This window comes from Eptatretus burgeri, chromosome 5, assembly GCF_056783735.1.
Source record: "Eptatretus burgeri isolate ZD-2024b chromosome 5, Ebu_testis_v1, whole genome shotgun sequence".
NCBI classification, from domain to species: domain Eukaryota; kingdom Metazoa; phylum Chordata; class Myxini; order Myxiniformes; family Myxinidae; genus Eptatretus; species Eptatretus burgeri.
In genome coordinates, this window is record NC_140965.1 from 98,405,946 (window position 1) to 98,428,489 (window position 22,544).

The 22,544-nt window shown below is 39.9% G+C and overlaps 1 protein-coding gene and 1 long non-coding RNA gene across 9 annotated transcripts in view; one reads left to right on the top strand and one right to left on the bottom strand.

Moving 5' to 3' along the window:
* Positions 1–15,812, top strand: part of LOC147027032 (uncharacterized) — a 215,886-nt gene extending 200,074 nt beyond the window's left edge. Inside the window, exon 3 of the long non-coding RNA XR_015058643.1 lies at positions 13,910–15,812. This is a non-coding gene — a long non-coding RNA (uncharacterized LOC147027032). The remainder of the gene's footprint in view (positions 1–13,909) is intronic.
* DYNC2H1 (dynein cytoplasmic 2 heavy chain 1) overlaps positions 1–22,544 on the bottom strand; it is a 326,677-nt gene that overhangs the window by 168,509 nt on the left and 135,624 nt on the right. For 6 of the 8 annotated variants that reach the window (XR_015058641.1, XM_085883078.1, XM_085883079.1 and 3 more), the window contains exons 40-54: positions 15,934–16,252; positions 15,348–15,555; positions 14,957–15,086; positions 14,674–14,829; positions 14,250–14,527; positions 13,901–14,147; positions 9,103–9,254; positions 7,850–7,994; positions 7,225–7,327; positions 5,405–5,575; positions 5,181–5,293; positions 3,365–3,613; positions 3,138–3,246; positions 1,371–1,484; positions 935–1,077 (exon numbers count right to left, since the gene is read on the bottom strand). Coding sequence is in view for 7 of the 8 variants with exons in the window: in XM_085883078.1 (XP_085739204.1) it covers positions 935–1,077; positions 1,371–1,484; positions 3,138–3,246; positions 3,365–3,613; positions 5,181–5,293; positions 5,405–5,575; positions 7,225–7,327; positions 7,850–7,994; positions 9,103–9,254; positions 13,901–14,147; positions 14,250–14,527; positions 14,674–14,829; positions 14,957–15,086; positions 15,348–15,555; positions 15,934–16,252 (2,637 nt within the window). In the remaining variant the exon portion in view is untranslated. The remainder of the gene's footprint in view (positions 1–934; positions 1,078–1,370; positions 1,485–3,137; positions 3,247–3,364; positions 3,614–5,180; positions 5,294–5,404; positions 5,576–7,224; positions 7,328–7,849; positions 7,995–9,102; positions 9,255–13,900; positions 14,148–14,249; positions 14,528–14,673; positions 14,830–14,956; positions 15,087–15,347; positions 15,556–15,933; positions 16,253–22,544) is intronic. The other 2 variants (XM_085883083.1, XM_085883081.1) reach the window with 1 other exon arrangement.

The window sequence follows — 22,544 nt, forward strand, 5'->3', positions numbered from 1 at the left end:
GTGCAGTGGGGGAGTTTGAGGAGTTAAAGAAAAAAGGGGGTGGGGAGGACAGAGTTGGGGGGGATGAGAGAGGAGACAGAGTGTTTGGAGAGAGGGTTGAGGCTTTAGGGGGGAGGGTTGAGGACCTGGGGTTGGGAGGAGGGATTGAGGACCTCATGTTGGGAGGGATGTTTGTGGTCTTTGCAGACTTGAAGAAGAAAGGGGGGGGAGGAGGACAGAGAGTTTGGGAGTTTAGGGGGGCAGAGAGCTGTGAGAGGGAGGTTGAAGCTTTGAGGGTGGGGTTTTTTTGAGGACATGGGGTTGGGTATGGGGAGTTAAGTACTTGGGCTTGGCAGTGGGTATGGGGCAGAGAGGAGAGGCTTGAGAAGTTGAAGTCACTTTTACACTCCACGAATCCCTGCTAGTACAGTTTATATTATCATTTAAACCACCCAAATCCTGTGAAATTTATTGTCAAAAGGGTGTCCATTTGACTCCCCTCTCCAAAAACTTTCTGATTCGATCATGGGATAGACAGATTTTGCCTTAAAAACAAACCTAATTGATTACGAGCATCTGGAGTTTGCTGACAAGGAAATGTTGAAACCATCAAGGGCAAAAGAGAAAGTTGATTAAAAAAAAAAAAAAAACACAGCCCAACTCTAAGCCACAATCCCAGCAAAATATCAGACTTCACTTATTTATACATATACAGCCCAAGACCAAATATAATGTCAATAAAAATATTATTATGTAAATGATGCAAACGAATAAGAAAAAAAGTAATTGCAAAGTATGAACTTGGAAAATAAAAACAACAAGGAAATTAACAATGAGAAGCAAAATACTAGAAAGTAAAGATTAGATCTTTCCATCATCGAGAGAAATCATAACCAAGCAGTGGGCGAGCTATCAGAGATAATTGGTGCTATATAAAGCCTGTTCCATTTCTCACTTGCGACATGCTGTGTTGGGACCAGCCCTCAAGCCAAAGAATGGAGCAGCACTTCCTGAGTGCTGGATTGGAGTCCAGACGTGCAGCAAACTCCGGATGCTCATAATCCATCACCAAGACCACATGCAGGTTCCATTGCACACCTAGGAATGTGGCCGTACATACCAAGTTATTTTTGTTGTAAAATTCCATGTACTCTCGAGCCATAACATTGGCTATATGCTTCACAATTGTACATATTGCTCAAAATAATGACAATCACAACTTTATTATAACAGGGTGAAATACTGTGACCTCAGGATTATTTTATCCGATGAAAGTGAAATACGTTACTGTGAACTCAGGAAAGATTTGAGATGAATCCAGCATCATTGCACTGCCATTCTAAAAGGCCCAAGTTTGGCTCATGAAAGAGACTGTTGCAGGTGCCTCTCACGTGTGGCAAAGTATGATGTGAGTGGTCCAGAAAAGCCATCCCTTGCTGCCTCTTCACGGAGAGGAGATATCAGTGGATCCAGCTCCTCAGAAGTATACAAACCAAGCACCTCACCTGCACCAAGCGAATATTTCATCAATGAGGTCATAATACACAAGGAAGAGATTCAGGAGGGCACTATACCAACAACACCCTCCTCTCTGCTATCTACCCGACCTCCAAGTTTTAATTGTGAAATCCGAAAATTTGGAAAGCCGATTCTTAACCCCACTGTCCAAATTATTGATGCAAATTATGAATAATAATGGTCCCAGTAGCGATCCATGAGATACTCTACTACTTAAGACTTCTCAGCCAGACATCCTCACACTCACAGCCACTCTGTGTTTCCCCATCACTAATCAAATTAGCTATTTTACAAATCACTCCATAAACCCTCAACTTTGCTAACAACCTTCTGTTTGGTACATTATCAAATGCATTTTGAAAGGCTCGATACACCACATCCAGCGCCCTTCACACATCCTCACAATGAGAAACTGCTTCATAGCATTCTAATAAATTTGTTAAATAGGATCTCCCTTTCGTAAATCTGTGCTGACTGTCTTAAATTAGATTGAATTTAATTATGTCTCCACATCTAATCCCTAATTAAAGTCTCCAACATTTTTCTTACAAGTTAAGCTAACAGATTAGAGTTCCCCAATTCTTCTTTATAAAATAAAGGTGTTACATTTGCTGCTCTCGATTCCTCTGGTACTTGTCCTGACTCCAGTGAGCTATTAAAGATGTCCATTAACATCTTGCTTACCTGTTCCGCCAACTCCTACAAAACCCTTGGATGCAAATTATTTGGCACCAGAGCCTCGTTTTCTCTCTGCATTCCTGGCTGCTTCTTAAATTCCCCTATTCCTATCTCAAACTACTCCAAAAACCCTTCCATCACCGCCTCAATAGATTATAGCTATTGGTAATTTTCCAAAACTGTTCCCGTGTAAAGGTTGAAGCAGATTATGATGGTTAATTTGTATTTTAAAATTCAATATCAGCACAATGGATCATCTGGGTGAAGAAAGTAATGAATAACAGCAACTGCTGACAAAGTTAAAAAAAAAAAAAAAACATTTAACAACACAAAACTCCATTAGTCCAACATATTATTTCCTGCTTTTGACCAGTGCAGGGCAAGCTGTTTGATGATACAAGGTGAACAAATTTAGAGTCAAACTACAAGGGCACTCAATAGAGCATCTACCTCCACCACACAATGCTTGATCCAGTAGAACATATTGGGCCCAATAAATTTTCCAAATATCCTGCTACATATCATTTTTGGCCCCATCTCTCAATGGTGAAAAACCACTATTAACATTTAAAAATTCTCATTTCCAGATCTGGATTTCGATCCTCACCAAAATTGAACTGATACTTCCATGTCACACACACCCAACGTGACCACCAAGTTTCATCTGGATCCGTCCATAACTTTTTAAGATATCATGCTATGCATCATTTTTGGCCCTATCTCTCAATGGTGAAGGATCATTTAAAAAATTCTAGTCGCCAGATCCGGATCTAGATCTTCACCAAAATCTAATCAGTTCATCCTTGTCACACACCCAACCTCAACACCAAATTTCATCCGAATCCATCCACAACTTTTTGAGATATCCTGCACACAAACAAACAAACAGACAAACAGACAGACAGGGGTGAAAACATCACCTCCTTCACCTTCGGTGTAGAACCTGGTCTGTTTTCTCTTACCAGATGAAAGAATGCCATTAATCATCTCCAGAAAGTCAGGCTGCAGGAGTTGGAAATCTTCAAGGATTAAGACTGACTGTTGTCCTTCAATTCCCGCTTGTTGCATCACCTGCAGCATCGGCATCACCACCCTCCGTTCTTGCTCACAAGTGGAATGTGTCCATTATACAGAATGGTCTTCAAGACAATTACAAAATGAAAATTAAACCACAGGTAAAGTGAGCTACCTGTTTGAGATCATTAGAGAAGTTCTTCAAGCTATAACCTCGGCCAAGACGAGGTGAGGTTAGGTAGGCACCCTGCATATGGGCCGCAAGAGCAGCACAAGTCCGGCGTCCAACACCGCACCGGCCTGCAAGAATCAGTGAGCCTCCAGGAAGGCCAAGGACACGGTCCAGTCTTGAAATAAGCTCCAGTGTCTCTGGAACGAGCAGTAGGTTGGCTTCCCACTGCTCTCGGCAAAACTGCAATAGGGCCTGAGAGGAGTAAGTGTGCCATATTAAGAAGGAAACTCTGCATGTTCATGAATGAATCAATATGTACAACTTTACAATTCTAAAAGTGCATTGTCTATAATATACCTATAATATAAAAAGTGTGGTGTTTGTGTGTGTGTGTGTGTGTGTGTGTGTGTGTGTGTGTGTGTGTGTGTGTGTGTGTGTGTGTGTGTGTGTGTGTGTGTGTTTCTTCCATAACTCCAAAACCATGAAACATAGCAGCCCAAAACTTTGCATGTATACTAAGGGAACTCCAAGGGGGTGCATGAATGAAAATTGGGTATTTGGGTAAATTTAAACACCCCTTTTGAAGATACTTCATGGAGTGCTCATCATGAAACAAACCAAAAAGCCTTACCAAGATGGCGGCGTGCCATCTTTCTCAGCCCGCTTACACCTCACAGGGGTCTTAAGCTGCCATTTTGTTTCGGCCTGCTCAAATATGCCTGGACTTGGAACAGGCCGCAATCGTTTCTGTACGATAAAGTGCTCAAAATTTATTTTTTCACTTCCCTCACTCATATCATCGTGAATGCCTGATCTTCATACCTGCAAATCGCTGTGTACATTGCTTTGTAGGTACTGTAGTTTTCAAATTAGGAGCTTGGAGCGATGTTAACTTCTGTATAAAAGCGAATGAGATGTTGTTTGTTTGTCTCTGATGCTACTTTTCTGAGCTCCCAAGGTTATTCGTGCAAAAACTTTATCGGAACACATTTTTTACCACGATGGGCTTTACCAGGGATTTTAAACAATCATTTTCTCAAAATATATAACTTATGAACACACAAGCCACCACCTGTCGTAATTTCCAAGGATAGCTCAAAATAAATACAATGCTTTCTAAAAAGGTCCAATTTTGGGGGGATTTCAACAGATATAATCAATGAGATGGTGAGCACAGATCGTCAAATTATCGTGTCAGATGTGAAAAATAACTTAAGACGTTAGAATGATCGATAAGTTCGGCGAAGGAGTCACGTGACCTGGGAGGAGATGGAAGGAGCGAGGGGGTGGGGGAGGTAAGGGTAGGATGACTGAGGGGAAGGGGTGGGAGGAGGAACCCAGCGTTTCCCGGCAATGCCGGGTATCTTTGCTAGTTAAGAATAAACAAAAATATAGATGGGTCTACACGCTGGTTTACCATCGCTGTGATTGGAGCATATTCATTATTAGGTTTCAAAATTCCCTATTTATACAAATTCTGAAAATATATTATGGATTTAGAAGGGTGAGTAGACATACAATTGGACTAAGACACAAATAGGCAGTAACCTACAGACAAGGTAGATCATGGGAAAAAGCAGATTTCCAATGGATTAATTCTAGCCTCAAAATCCATGGAATAGTTTCAGCAAAGATCAACTGGAATGAAAGTAGAAAATGTCAGAACAGGTCCCATTGCCTGTTTTCACTGTTTTCCCCTTTTTAATAATGACAATATTCATGTGACAATTATGGAAAAACTGGAAATTTGCAGGGATCTGAGGGGTGATTTAACAGGGGTAGAAACGATCATGGTTTTAGATTGCTCGCTGTTGATTACCTTTTGTACAGCGATGCGTAGATCAGTCGAAGAAAGCCGACAGAGCGGCTTTCCATGCTGTGGGACCACTCCACGGGAAGCGTGTCGTGTTGACCACGTCACAAATAAATCATCTGAAAAAGATAAAAGGTCACACCAAAGGCCGATATTCAAAATGGAGGTACGGCGATGCCAACACTGTGCTTTGCTCGAACTATGTTTGCAAATGCCACATAATGATCCACCTGTAAGCGTTTGCTGCGCCTCTGGCCCCCAAACAGTACCAATAGCCAGGCTCAGTGCTGTATCAAAGGCCTCTTGAGCTACTGGTCCAACCAGCCGGTCCCGAAACACCCGACATGCTTCGTAAGCCCAAGCCTGAGCCAAGGGGTTGCTCCTGGAATCACTTATAGCTCCTGTCAGACAATTAAACATGTTCTATGCAAGGTGTTTCAAAAATAAGTGCAATGAACGAGATACTTCTGTTTCATGTGTTTGTTAATTTTAAAATTAAAATGTATGCTTGTTTACTTGAAGGTTTCATTGACTCGCTCATGTGAGATATCCACCAGCTGATAACAAATACTTTTCTCTGAAAGACTCATCTCTTTGCACGAGAGGTGTTAGATTTCAACTGCAATGTTTGTATTTTTGAAACACCATGCATCTGTGATTGGTTATCAGCAAGCAAGAAAAGTGGATGGAATTAAGAAAGAAGAGTAACATAACATAAATAGAGACAGTGAATGAACACCGAAAGATGAAAGAAGGTGTGGATAAATTGGTTTTTTTCACTTTAAAAAAACATTTTTTACTTTTATTTTTGTATACAGAGTCAAGGTTTGTGGAAAAGCAAGAACACTGAACAGATCAGGATGCAACAGAATAAAAGGAACAAAAGTGAGGGGGGGCATTAACAGCAGGGTTGAAGGACAAAACAGACTTGGATAATCAGGGATGTGGAGAGGAATGAGGGGTTGGCGAGGATGCACGAGGTGGGCAAGATGGATACAGAAGCAAACTCTCCAGGAGGAACAACTGTAAATTTGGAAGGAGGTGGGCTTGGAGGAGGAGGGGTGTTGTGAATTAGTTTGGGTGAGAAAAGATCATGATTTTGGGTGGGGGATGATCTGAGATGTTGGTGAACAGTTGTCCTGAAGACCTGGAGGGTAAGAATAAGATTGAAGAGAACGTGGAAGTTGGTTCTACATGTGGGGACAAAGAGGAACAAATGAGTGGTGGTGAGGAGTGATCCTGGACTTAAGTAGTTTCACTAGAAGGGGAGTTCTTGGGGACCATGTGGGACTTGCAGAAACCTTCAAGGTGGGGGGGGAGGGGAAGGACGACAAAGCACGGAAAGAGAGCAGAGGGAACAAGACCAAAAAGGAGGTGGTAGAAGACAGAGAGACTACCGACCTGTCTGCAATGAACCATTAACCACTTTGGTGCCATCTATTTAATATGCCCATGTATGTGGGTGGGAGGAAGGCTAAAAATTGTAAATTAACTCGAGAAAAAAAGAGAAATAAGAATGACAATAAAGAGAAAGGAAATGTGGGAGTGAGGGGAAAAAAAGAAAGAAGGAGAAGGAAGGGGAGGAACATGTAAGGAGCATGGAGGTGAGGGGGAGGGGGAGGAGGGGAGTTCAAACATTCTGCAATATTTGTTAACGTAATAAATAGATGGCTCCTCTGCTGGGAAAATAGAATCCTATCATTCAAACTCCCCAGCAAGTTTTATTGCCAAATATGTATGAATTCTGTCCAGAAAAAAAATAATACTTATTCAGAGAAACTAACAGTGGTTACCAGTATACATAAATGAATGACAAAGACAAAGAATCATGGCTGCACGACACAACACTAGGTGTTGGTAGTGCCTGCTGTTGTGGCTCGTGGCCATGATTCTTTGGAATTAAGGTAATGACAAGGTGTGGCACTGATAAAGAGTATTTTAGTACAGAAGGGTGGAATGCTGAGCAAACATTTCTCCATAAATGAGGTGTATGGTTAGTTACACTGGCATCCTGGCAGGAAGTAAAGGCTTGTGATAAGACAGTAAGTACCTTCACTTAAATCGTAGCGTAGAAGGCCGAATACCCAGTGTGTGAGCTCCCGGGGAGTAAATACATAATGACTGAATTCCTCAGATGAAAACTTTTTCTGCACCTGTCGCAAGGGAAAACATAAAATATACTGGACATATACTTTTGATCGAATCATATGATAGGCTGGATTTCGATCTGAGGATGGAACAAGCTTTTGTCCAGGTTAAAGATTCAATGTTGAGAAATTTCACTGCTGTCATTATAACAGCAGTACCTGCTATCAAGAGATGAATACTTATTCATTATGTGAATTATAAATGACATCCACCTGGGAAAAAAAAACCTTTGTATGATAAAGAATGCAAGTTAATCCATTAGCTCACCCACCTTCATGAAAAAAAAAAACTGACACAAAATGTGCATCATTAACCTCAACCTTCCCTTTGCACACTCTTCCCAACCCCTGACTCACGACGAGCACCTCTCCCCACCCGACATGCTCTTCACAAGGCCCTTCAACCCCGCCTTCACAAAAAAAAAAACCAAGAAATGGTTCAAATGGCCCTTACCCGCATCGAATTCTTCATAATTCCTCATTAAAGAAGTCAAATAATGCTAGTCCCATGTTGTTTAACCTCCTTACGTGTTCATAAAGCTGCACCATGCTGCTTGCTAGGCTCTGCACTTGGGTCAAAGAGGTGTGGCCTGCGTGACTCGGAACACTAGCCATGAGCACGGGGTGAAGGAATGTTACGCACATTGCCTGCAACTCCTCTTGGTCTGGGTAGCTGTGGGTTGAAGCAGTGGGCATAAATGCAAAATGTTATCATTTTGGTGTACTTAACGACACAACTTATATAATTACCCTACACACATGAAGCAGAAAGCAGGGTAAAGCAATTGGTTCACTCTGTCTGTCTGTCCTTCTGTCTACAGACATCAGTTTATGATCGAGGAACAACTTCATTTCAATTTAATGTTATATTCTGAATGCTGTATAGAACGCAAATCAAAACATGAACCTACAGTTCAGCAGTACTTTGGCTCTGAATTTGGCAAATTGTACGGAATCTCAACCAGAGTGTTTTTTTCTCTTCTGTCTGCCTGTCTGGTAGTCAAACAAAATAGGAAAATCATTCCAAACAGAAAACTTACTGTTTTTAGGGACGTTATAAAGGACACAAACAAACAATAGGCACGTATAACTAATCTAATTTGTTAAATAAGGTAGTGTAAAATACTCTGCATCAATGGCGGTAAACTCACAAAGTTTTTTTCCTATAAAATCTTTATAATATTCAAATTGGATTATATACTTGAATACTGTGGAACACAAATCACCTTCGTGGCACTTCCAAAAACTTCCGATTATCAGTACAGTACATGGATAAAACATTACACCATTTTACTTAATCTCTGAGCAACCAAATTTGCTGCTCGTTCTCTTAGCGCTGGGGAATATCGAGATTCAGACAAAATGGCGGCTCGTCGTAAATATAGATCATGCTCGGAAATGCAATAAGCAAGATTTGAAATGACCCTTCCCATGTCCCTTTTTCTCAAGTAAGGTGTTCTCTGAACTTTCAGGTTTATTATTTATTAGTCCTTCTGTAACAGCACTGGAAGCAAATCTGGCAGGAGACACAAGTGAAACCTAAAATCCCACCGGATCCTTTTTACTTGCCTGAATATCTGCAGCCTTGTCGTACAAACTCCCACATGTGATACTCTTGGATTTTTAATCAATGTCATGCAGATATATCGTAGTGGTGAGAATTTGTTTTCCCAGTTTGTGACTAACATACTAAATGAGGCGAACAAGGCAGACTATACAGAACAATGCAGTAATACAGGGTCATCCTACTAATATGGCTTCATCCAAAATGTAGCACATACTCCATACAGCAGATGTGCAGCAGTGAGGTGAACCGTGGTGACAGTGGGTGGCATCCAGGTGAACCAACATGGGTCATAGAGGCCACAAGTTGCACATTCTCAAGCCTCACCCATTCCAGGTTGTCATCGTAAAATCCCCGATATGTTAGCAACTGCGGTCATAGTACAAACAGGTTTGGAATTACGAATCAACAAACAATTCTCATGATTCGATAAATCACATCGATAGAAGCATCATGGCATACCAGAACCAACTTCAAAATAAAATGTCAATTTGTTTTTATGGACAAGTGCTCTATACATTAATGAATGGTTATGTAGAATGTACCATCAAAAATTGATAGCACTCAAAATAATTAATTCAATTAAATATTTCTCAGGACTTATCAGGTTAAATATAACTGATTCCATCAGCTCTCAGAAGCTAAGCAGAGCCAAGGATAGTGAGTACTTGCAGATGTCGCCATCGAAGGCCAGGCAATGTATGCTAATAGATGGCAAGAGGCATGCTTGCAGAAGGTGATGCATTGTGAAGCACAGCATCCATTGGAAGGAGATGTAAAGCTCGCTTTGTTGTCTGCATTTTGGTTTTGGATGTGAAAAATCCCACAGTACTTATTGAAAAGTGAAGATGATTGTGTGTCAGTACCCAGGCTAAATAATATCAACAGTTATTTTGTATGCAAACAATTGGCTGCTGGTTGCAACAATTTCTGGAAGCACAGCCGTGCTGCCGATGCATTGCCCGTTACCAGAAACCTAGTATTCATTTTGCCGACCTCAGAAGGATGACAGGCAGATTCAACCCCACCTGGTATTAATTCAACAGCCAAGCAGGATTTGAACTCAGGACCTTTGGATCCCAAGCCACCACCCAAACCATGAAGCTAATACCAGGCATAATGTCTGTGAATGCAATATAGTAATGTCATTAACTTTTCAGAATGAAAGGGTTAACCCATAAAACACATCGAGCTACCATCGTGGTGAGACATGCGTGCAAATGAGTTTAAAATGACGTCAACCCAAAGAGCGAATGATGACCTTCACTGCAATGCATAATGCCCTAGTAACTTATGAAAGCTTGCTCTAATTGGTGGAGAAAGCTGATGACAGAAAAAGCATTTCTGGGATCGTGCTATCATGCTTTATTTGAGGACTCTTGAGGAGAAATTAAAAAACTGTCAACAGTCTATGCTCAGCAGCTACTTCAAGCCATCAACATCTGCTTCATCCACCAACGGACCCATGCCAAGCACATCATCAGCTCCGCCTCCTCCTACTGCCTCCCTCTTCCTACTATTAAGCACCACTTCCACCACCTCCCGCCCTGTAATGTAATGCTGTGTTCCTGTTCTGTGTTTATGTTCGATTCCATGTACGATGATATCATGATGGTTTTAGTTCTGAGTTACTGTCTTTATTATGAGGGAAATAATAAGATTATGTCACTTGCAACTAAAACCATCGTTATATCATCGTACTGGTATGTCAACTCTCCCAATGGAACCCCCCCCCCCTTTAGTAAGCCAGTGCCCTGACCCATGACATTTTTCATTATTATTCAACTGAATTTAGAATGGGATAAAAAATAAATTCAATTTAAATCAAATGGAAGACCAACTAGGTACAGTCCTGCATTGGAGTCATCAGAAGGAACCTGAACAAGCAGAAAACAAAGATGAAGTCAACAGGAGAAACCTAGATAGGATTCACATTTCAGCTGCTTCTCCTATACCCTCAAACCCAACCAGGCACAGCCAAGTGAGGCTTATTGAAAAAAACAAAAAAAAACAAAAAAAACCCCAGATGAAAAAAATAAAAAATTATGGCTGTCAGACCATGTGTCCGATCAAGTTGAAATTTAAAACATGTGTTAACCTTCACCACCAGATCATAATTTTGAAGTATCAAGTCAATGGATTAAGTGGTTCCAGAGAAAACATTATTTAATATTTTTCTTCAATCAAATATGGCTGCCAAACCATGTGACCAATCAATCATTCCTTAACAAACTTGTACACGCAAGGATTGGGGAACATTTGTGTGGTTTCCCCTCGATCTGTCCTGGAGAAGAAGATTTATAGGTTTTATGGTAAATCCAATATGGCCACTAAACCATGTGACCTATGACAACATATTTGTGAACTTTTTTGTTCCTCATGGATAGGTGGTCATACTTGTAAAGTTTCACCTTGATCTGTTCAGCCACTTCAAAGAAGAGGATTTTTGAAGGTTTTTTTTTAACAATATGGCTGCTGAATCACGTGACCGATGACGTAATCAATTTTGTTTCTGTGGACCATTTTATCCCGAGATGACCCTTAAAAATGTTCATACTGATCATATGTAGCATTCTACATATGCAATTATGACGTCATAAAAATATCACACTTATTCCCCATGAGGAATACTTGCCGTGTGCTAAGTTTCAATTTTTTCCTTCGTGTGGTTTCAGAATTAGAGGTCCAAAGTTTTTCCATTTTTCCAACATGGCTGCCAAACCACGTGACCTATGATGTCATAATTATGAGTACAACATTCCACATGAGTAGTCACATCTATCGTGAAAATTTTGTCTCCACCCGAAAGCGGTTACAGAGAAAAACACGAAAGCTCTGCGCGGACAAACAAACAAACAGACAGACAAACAAATGGACCCAAATGCAATACCCTCTCCTTCGGCTAGGGTAAATACGTTAAAGATAAAGTACACATATGATTGTCCAACTGAACTTCTTTTGTGTCAAAGTTTCTTTGAATATCCTTATGCATATACAGTGGCCTGCAAAAGTATCCACCCCCTACCAATAATAACACATTTAGATGAATTACGAATTATGTACACAGAATTTTTTCAAATGGACTTTTTTATTAATAACTAAAGAGATCAAACAAAACATGGTTACAGTTGAAGGAGGTCACAACTCAGGCATACCTGCAAAAAACATGTACAAATCAAAATTCACCAGTTGTAAAAGCATTTAGACCCTTTGGTCAACACTTGGTGGAAGCACATTTTTCAGCAATGACTGCAATTATTATATTAATACGCTAAGCCATATTTTGTGGACGTATCTCCTCCAAAACTGCTGGATGGATTGTTGCCACTTTTGACAGGTGGGTGCTCTGTGGTCAAATGTACAGCATAGGCTATGTGAGATCATGCCAGATGGACAGGTTTGGGAATTTTTGGCGATTTTCTAATTTTTACATTCGTTTACATGGCAATGTGTGACGTCACCGCAGAGAGGCGTAATGACGTCATGACATCATCGGTCATTCACTGACGTCATTACGTCTGTCATCGACAGACCGTCACCGCTGAGAGGCATAATGCCACCCCTAGAAAACAGTGTCTGCAATGTAAAACCCTCTTCTGCACATGCTGACTACCTCAGAAGGTGAATTTGACACAAAAAAAATGTAACAAGAAACAATGTATATAAAGAAATTCTATAAGTCACATTGTGAACGCTGGATATATTGATGTCCTAATGAACCCTCACTCCAGAAACAGAGCGTGGGTTTGGCTAGTGAGTCTTTATGGGTAGCTCTCTCTCCCAGCTTTGCACAGTGAGATGGTGAAATCTTTGCCCATTCTTCATGTGAAAATTGCTCTAGTTCTGTCAATTTTAATGGGGATCATTGACGGACTGCAATCTTCAAGTCTCTCTACAAATGTTCAGTTGGGTTCAGCTCAGGACTTTGATTGGGCCACTCAAGAACATTTATTTTCTTTTTACTCAGCCACTCCAGTGTGGATTTATCTTTGTGCTTTGATTCTGCTGAAATGTGGATCTCCTTCCCAGTTTTAGAATCATGGCTGACTTGAGCAGGTTTTCATCAAGGATTCTCCTTTACATTACATCATCCATTGTCCCTTCTATCCTGACAAACTTGCCAGTCTCTGCTGATGAAAAGTATCCCCATAACATGATGCTGCCACTGCTGTGCTTGACAGTAGGCATGGTGTTAACTGGGTGATGTGCAGTGTTAGTCTTGGCCAGCCGTAACACTTTGAATTTGGACCAAAAAGTTAAACATTTGTCTTGTCTGACTTCAAAACTTTTTTCCACATGCCTGCAGTATCATAAAGACACTTTTTCACAAATTCCATATGAGATTTTTGATGATGGCTTTTTCAGTAATGGCTTCTTTCTTCTTTGGTCTTCATGTTTGCCTTGTTGGTTAACCAAGTGAATTGCACCTTCAAACTCCATGGATAATTTGGGGAGCTTAATTAAGTTAAGCTACCGATTACATACAGGTGAAACCTATTACACTTATTTGTAACCTTTCAAACAAATAATTTACTCCTAAAGTGATTTAAGGTTAATTTGGCAAAGAGTTTGAACACTTACGCAACTGAGAATCATCTGATTTTCTCTGTTAGCCTAACTTATTCACATTTTTTTCTGTATTTTTTATCTTTATTACTTTGGAGTAGTTTGTATCTCTATATTAAGTTTAATATATTATCAAACTATATAGTTTGTGTCTACATTATAAAGAGTAGAAGACTGTATATGAAGTAAAGTTCGATTTGAAGGCATCATTAAATAAGCTCAGGTGGCATCAAAATGTGAAAACTTTGGAGGGAGGTGAATACTTTTGCAGGCCACTGTATATTTATATGATTAGGTGATAAAACAATTCTTTGATGGTGGTTTTGATTAAAAATTTGATATACGACAAATGTTTTGATTTTGATTTGATATACGACAAATGCAAATTAAGTATTGCATCAAGCAGTCACGCTAGGCCTCACAACACTTGGCGTCCCATTGTGCCACACCTGTCGCAGGAAGGCGATGAGTTGACAAGTTCCCCACTTGTCTGAGTGCGGCAGGCTGATGCCACGCAGGAAGAGCAGCAGCCGTTCGGCGTGGCGTGGTCGCAATACCCGGCCTGAATTTCCATTGGATGAACGGCATGCCTGCTCAAGTTTGCGCAGCACCTGGTTGGACCCTGTCTCAGAAGTGCAAGAAAGTTCGGCCACCTGTGCAGAGCGCAGCTGCGAGAATGCATGGTGCAGCAATGTGCTGCCAACAGGCACGATAGAGCCTTGATGAGTATTAATATATTATACAGCAATAAAAAATATTATGTTATGAATTATTATTATTATTATTATTGTCATATACCTCTTGCCACATCCCTCTGGGCCGACTACCAAGAAAGGTGGGTGCAAGGGATTCTCCAACCAGGGAAGGATGAGGTCTAGACAATGTTGTGCTGTGGCTGAGAGTACCACAGGTGGTGATGCAGGGTCAAGCATTGAAGGAACCTCTGCCTGCTCCACACTTCCAGAGGTTTCCATTATTGGCCCAGAGTATGGAAGCAGGCGATCATACTCAGGGTCATAGCGAACATCCATTGGATGACGAGAGTCTGGTGTAGTTTCACGAAACCAAGCAAATAGCTGAGAAATAGATGGAGCATAGATCGCGTGATCTAATTAAAAATAGCAAATAATGTTGTGCAAATGAAAACATTGCTAAAAACAATGCCCAAAGTGATAATGAGTGTGATATGAGCATGAATGAATATTTTTGATAAGAATCTGACCTGTGTAGCGAGCTTTTGCCGAGCTGATGCAGTGAGATTACCACCAAGACCACGGATTAATGCCACCATGCATGCATGTGGGTGGTGAGTGTTGTGCAGCAAAGAGAGACCATTATATATGGTACCTGCCGGACTTGTTGGAATCGCAAACTCATTCTGGAGAATGTGGGAGAAAGGAAGGAGGGGATAGTAGAGGTGAAACCCCCCTATCGACACAAAGTTCCTGTGAGTTTATAATAAACTTACTTTTTTCAATAATTAAGCCTAAAAAAGGTGTGTCTACCTGTTTGAGCAAAAGGTCTACAGCCCGATAGAAATGATCATTGAGCATGCTGGACAAAATAGGTTGCACATCATCAGGTTGGCGTTGCATCCAGTTTGACACCAGAGCTTTCACATCCAAATCTTCATCGCTGGCAAGCAATAAATCAGGGCACATAATGAAACAAAGTAAATCGCTCTTTTTACATCACTTTCAAACTAATATCAAGAAGCATTTCTGACACAAAGGCAATCAACGTTTTCTAAGAACATCGACACATTTCATTATTTTGAAAAACTGTATAAACAATGAATTTTCCAAATTGGGTTTTGATTTAATGCCTGCCATACAACTTCGGGTGATCAATTGCTATAAAGTAAGAAACAATTGCAAGGCAGAAAGCAAAGGGTACCTCAAAAAGACCATGCCCATACGTGAGACAGTAGCTGGTGAGGCTGCACCCAGGTCATGTGTTTCAAAGATAAAGTTCACATTTGGGCCAAACTGGATTCGTTCACCACTGGGAAGTGTGAGCAGCCTGTTGTCATCCAGTACTGAATTTAGGGCCTCAATCCAGTCTGGGTCAATGTCCCCATCACACACGATCCAGGAGTGAACGTCTGCAGGAGAGTGGCATTGTGTCAAAGACTGAGGGTGTTGATCAATATTGAAGGTGCAGAAACATGGCTTACAGCAGGTGAACCTGTGTTAGTTTACACATGTATTACAGTCCCCTTATAAGTGTGGAGTTTGTGCTCTTGAGGCAATAGGTTGTGCCTTTAAAAATGTTGAGAAAACTGTATTGCTTTCTTGCACTGATTTACAAACCTAGAAAATAACATGAAATATTTTTAAATAAACTGCAAATTGCTGCTTTACTTTTGCAACAATGTTCATTTCTGCTTCAAAGAGTTTTTCCACAAGCCACATAACTTCCTCATGAGGTACCTAGCCGTGTTAATGTCATAAGTCACCAAAATGACAAAAAATGTATATACAAGTATGCTGTGGAAAGGAAATGTACGAGGCACAAGATGTCCTTTGACCTGGTCGTTCGCCAACAACCTGCCGCACACAGGCAGACAGAATACCATCTGTCCACTCTCGAGTATCAGGATCAACATGGCCCAGGAGCTGCCGCCGAGTCACAGCCTTAGGATTGAATATGTGCACACGAAGAGAGGGGGCACTCTCCAATATGCCGAGTGCCGTGCGTAACAGTCGCCACACTGTGGTTTTGCCTGCACCGGGAGGGCCCAACAGAACCACACCTGTGCGGCGCCGCAGCTGCTCTCGGAGCTCTTCTGCTTTGCGAAACTAAGAGAAAGTGGACCAAACATGCGAAATCATTGGAATTGAAAATAGTTAAATTAACCCATCCATTTCTCTTCCATAAGACAAGTCAAACTTGAACCTCCAATAAACAACATCAAAAATAACAAATATAACTAGAAGGAGCAATCAAACATTGCATACCCTCATGCGGACTTGTTTTGTGTGGTTTTATAGTACGTATTTTATAGACGTACTTACATTCTAATTGTAATACTTTATACACGTACTCACATTTTAATTGTACATCCTATATTCACATACTGTCTGTCTGCGATTTGTCCCCACCATATTTCTGCAGGGCACTCAAGGTCCGCTAACAACCCCCTTCTGGTAAAATTACCAAAATCACGAATCACTGCTCACCTTCACTCTTTCATTCCTCTTTTTTTTCCACCTTTGGAATGAACTCCCTCACTCTGTTCAATCCCATTCTTCCCTCCAGGCCTTCAAAACAGCTGTTCACCACCACCTCTGATCATCCCCCATTCAAATCCTCGATCTTTTCGACCCCCGTTAATCCATCTCAAACCCACCTCCTTCAAATTCCCTGCTTTCCTTCCTGAAAGTCCCCGTCATGTCCATCTTGTATAACCCGTGTTCCCCACCCCATCCCTCTCCCTTCCACAGATCTCCACTGTTTTGTCCTTCCCACTCCCGCCCCTCTTGTCTCATACCCCCCTTGCTATGCGTTGTGTATTAGCTCTCATACGAGCCTCGACAACGTATACAAAAAAAGAAGACGTACTCATATTGTAATTGTTCATCCTATATTCACATACTGGCATTCCAATTGTACATACTTGATACACGTACTCACATTCTAATTTTAATACTTTAAAATGCACTCACATTCTAATTGTAATACGTAAAATACACTCACATTCTAATTGAAATACCTTATACATGTACTCACATTCTAATTGTAATACTTTATACACATACTCGCATTCTAATTTTAATACTTTATACACGTACTCGCATTCCAAACTGCACATACTTGATACACGTACTCACATTCTAATTTTAATACTTTATAAATGCATTCACATTCTAATTGAAATACTTTATACACATACTCACATTCTAAATGTAATACTTTATACACATACTCATATTCTAATTTTAATACTTCATAAATGCACTCACATTCTAATTTTAATACATTATACACATACGCACATTCTAATTGAAACACTTTATACACATACTCACATTCTAATTGTAATACTTGATACACATACTCACATTCCAATTGTACGTACTTTATACACGTACTCACATTCTAATTGTAAGACTTTATACACTTACATTCTAATTGTAATACTTTCTACACATATTCACATTCTAATTGTAATAGTTTATAAATGCACTCACATTCTAATTGAAATACTTTATACACGTACTCATATTCTAATTGTACGTACTTTATACACGAACTCACATTCTAATATTAATACTTTATAAATGCACTCACATTCCAATTGAAATATTTTATACACAAACTCACATTCTAATTTTAATACTTTATAAATGCACTCACATTCTAATTGAAATACTTTATACACGTACTCATATTCTAATTGTACGTACTTTATACACGAACTCACATTCTAATATTAATACTTTATAAATGCACTCACATTCCAATTGAAATACTTTATACACAAACTCACATTCTAATTTTAATACTTTATAAATGCACTCACATTCTAATTGAAATACTTTATACACATACTCACATTCTAATTGTAATCCTTTATACACAGACTCACATTCTAATTGAAATACTTTATACACATACTCACATTCTAATTGTAATAGTTTATACAACTACGCACATTCTAATTGTACGTATTTTATACACATACTCACATTCTAATTGTAATACTTTATACACATACTCACATTCCAATTGTACGTACTTTATACACTTACGTTCTAATTGCAATACTTTATACACATACTCACATTCTAATTGTAATACTTTATAAACACTCACATTCTAATTGTAATACTTTATACACACACTCACATTCTAATTGTAATACTTTATACACATACTCACATTCCAATTGTACGTACTTTATACACTTACGTTCTAATTGCAATACTTTATACACATACTCACATTCTAATTGTAATACTTTATAAACACTCACATTCTAATTGTAATACTTTATACACACACTCACATTCTAATTGTAATACTTTATACACACACACATTTTTATTGTAATACTTTATACACATTACACATACTCACATTCTAATTGTAATACTTTATACACATACTCACATTCTAATTGGACATACTTTATACACGTACTCACATTCTAATTGAAATACTTTATCCACATACTCACATTCTAATTGTAATACTTTATTTTATACACATACTCACATTCTAATTGAAATACTTTATACACACTCACATTCTAATTGTAATACTTTATACACACACTCACATTCTAATTGTAATACTTTGTACACACACTCACATTCTAATTAGAGGTACTTTATACACGTACTCACATTCTAATTGAAATACTTTATACATACTCACATTCTAATTGTAATCCTTTATACACACTCACATTCATATTGTACGTACTTTATACACGTACTGACATTAAAATTGCAATACTTTATACACGTACTCACATTCTAATTGTAATATTTTAGACACGTACTCACATTAAAATTGTAATACTTTATACACGTACTCACATTCTAATTGTACGTACTTTATACACGTACTCACGTTCTAATTGTAATACTTTATACACGTACCCACATTAAAATTGTAATACTTCATACACGTACTCACATTCGAATTGTACGTACTTTATACACATACTCACATTCTAATTGAAATACTTTATACACATACTCACATTCCAATTGTACATACTTTATACACATACTCACATTCTAATTGTACGTACTTAATACACGTACTCACATTCAAATTGTACGTACTTTATACACGTACTCACATTCTAATTGCCATACTTTTAGGCCATGGGCTGGAGGGAGTCCACATGCACCCCCCTCACTATTAGGTTTCTTTGCCATTTTTATGTAAGGCCAAAAAAAAAAAAAATGTTGCATTGGCGTAACGGGTCACTGAAAAATAGGGTAGGTCGGTCGGGATCTTTTTTTTTTTTTTTTTTCCTAATAAATCCCTCCCAAAATCTCCCCCGGCTCGAGTACCACCCTTTTTGTCGGCGGGTTCTGTCCGAAACACTTCCGGGTTTTTGCGATCGCGATCGCAATCAACAAGATACTTGAAAACGATAGCAAAACAACAAAAATAGCAATAAAATAGGGTCGGCAAAATTTTTCGATAGCAAAAAAACAAAAAAAAACCGTAGGGTCGGCGGAATTTTTAGGGTCGGGCGGGTTACGCCAATGCAACATTTTTTTTTTTTGGCCTAACCCTGGGTCTATTGAGTTGGAAAAATGATGTTAAGAGGAAAAAAACTTGGGCCTCAAGATACACCCCATGGACTTTTTGTTCACGCCCATTTTTCTAACCGCGGGTCGTGAATTAGGGGTAGGGGACATTGAAATGGCTGTAATTTTGCAACCAATCATTGTAGAATAACAAATGACCCCTGAAAATGTTGACCTTGGCTAGGCCTACAATTCGATGTATAGCTTATGCAAATGCATTCAGTAAATAGGTCAACAAAGGTAAAAAGGTCACGAAATTTGACCCCTGCCTAAAATCACAACCCTTCTCAGAAAATCCATCACCCATACCATTCCAAAGGGAATTTCTCAGCCAAAATGGCTTCAAATGGAAGCCAATAGGTACCCAAGTTGATTATAACTTTGAAAATCTGCATGCTCTTCTTTCTTAAACCATGGTATATAACGGTTTTGGACCCATTTTTTAACATGGCCGTTTTTCTGCAAAAAAAACATGCAAAATTGCACAAACCCAATCAAAGTCTAATTTTGTCACTTCAAACGATCCAATTTTGACAAATTTGGTATCAAAATATTGGTATTGATGATTCCTTCCCTTTGTTTTTACAAAATTTGTTTGTTGTTCTTTTCAGGTATTGGCTAGAAATGTACCATGGAACGCAGAAAAAGGAGGAAGGTGGATGATTGTTCAGGTGAGGAGATGGCAACCTGCATTATCCATGCAAAAGATCCAAAATCGGATGAGTTCATGTTCATCAAGAATACAAAGGATCCAACAGAACGCTTCAAAAAGATCCTATCGGTGAAGGAGCAGAGACTGTTGCAGCCTTTCAAATCTCCATATCAGATGAATGACATTTGCGCACAGATACCAGAGGTATGTGAAGATAATCATGGGTATCATCGTGTATGCTACACACGATTTACAGCAAATCTTCAGCGTTCATCATCTGAAGGAGGTTCCAGCAGATGAGCAACCATCAACCAGCCATTCGAGTGAGCCCAGGAGGTCATCCATTGACAAAGACAAAACTCTTTTCAATCTGGACTGTTTGTTCTGTAATAAACAAGGAAGGAAGAAAGTTAAAATTAAAGGATTGTGGACAACTGAAAACACGAAGGTCTTTGAACGTGAGGGAGGTGAAACTGTCGTTAAATTGGCTGAGCAAAAGGGAGACTGTGACCTTCTCGGGATAATTTCTGGCTTCAATCTCTTTGCCTGCGAGGCCAAATATTATCCCTCATGCCACAGAAACTATGTCAATTGTCCAGACAAGTGGAGATCGCAAGACACCGAAAGCGCACCGAGACGCTTTTGCAAATGTGTGTTCAGTGATCAACGAAAATGCTGTCCTCACCCGGAGAGTTGTTCGACTGAGCGAGATGCGTGAAATTTACATTTCACACCTCAATGAAACACCCTTTCCAAATCCAAATTATCGGAGTGAAAAGCTGAAGTCAAAACTTGAAAAGCAGGATTACTAGAGACTTCTGGGGTTTTGTACTTTTGGGGCAGATTGTCGATTCATTTCTTACTTAGTGTTTAACCTGAAAATGGACATTAGGGAAGCAATAAAGTCAAGTTACCAACTTGGACAGAACAAAAAGATCAAAGAGGTTGCCGATGTCCTCGCAAAATATTAGGTTCTGCACGATAATCAGCTGTTATTTTCAGCACTGATATGTACAAGGAGGACTCTGCGAAAACCGTGGAACAGGATAGAAGAGGTTGTGGTGACAAATTAATCATCAGTGGTGAAAAGACAAAGCACCCCAAGGACTGGAAACCGTCTCTTGCCAATGAAGATAACAAGACGCAGTTCGTTCAGGTATTGCTGACAACATTGAGCAGTGATGCATCAGCCGACATTCTCAATGGTCATAAGGTGATACTCATTTGTGAAGGACTGACCTAGCAGTTAACATCGGATGGACAAACTTCGAAGTGCCAGGAGATCCAGTCTTTGGCATCCTCACAAGAAGAAACTTTTTCTCGGGTGATCTTGAACTGTGTGTATGCCAAGGACAGGGGGTTCATATTTGATTGCATGAGGAGTCCCAATTCAGACATTTTCTTCATCCTACTCCATTACGTGAGATACTTGGAAGGAATCCATATTCTATTTGAAATGGGTAAGGGCAGCACAAGGCGCTGTATCAATGTGAACAAGTTGGCTATGTCTCGCACATCTCTCTTTTGTACTGCACTGCTAGGCCTACATGCGTTCATGGGTTGTGACAGTACCAGTGCCTTTAAAGGCAAAGGAAAAATGAAAGGAATAAAAGGCATTGAAACAGATGAATCATTTCAGAGGGCATTCTCCAAATTGGGGGATTCTTGGAAAGTGGATGAAAAGGTGATGGAGGAGTTGGAACGGTTTACTTGTATGCTATACGGCAACAAAACGTCAAAACAAGTGAATGAACTCCGATTCAAAGTCATGCAAGGAAAGTGCGGCGGAAAGAACGTCCTCAGCAAATCCAGCCATTTTGATCTGGCCACACTGCCACCGTGTTGAAGCGCCCTTGAGCAGCATGTGTGTCAGTGCAACTACCAGGTTAGGACATGGAAGCTGGCGCATGTTGAGAAGCCTTCTGTTCCCAACCCAAACAATGGGCATGGGTGGACGTTTGAAACTGGGATCATGCAGCCAAAGTGGACTGATGGTGAGCTGATGCCATGGCAGTTGGTGGACATTCTCGAGGAAATGATCGAGAACGACATGGACGAATCAGAATGTGACAGTGATAGTGACAGTGAACTCGATGAAAGTAACAGTGACACCTGAAGGGGTGACTGTAGGCAGTGAACAAAAAGTCCATGGGGGGTTTGTTGAGA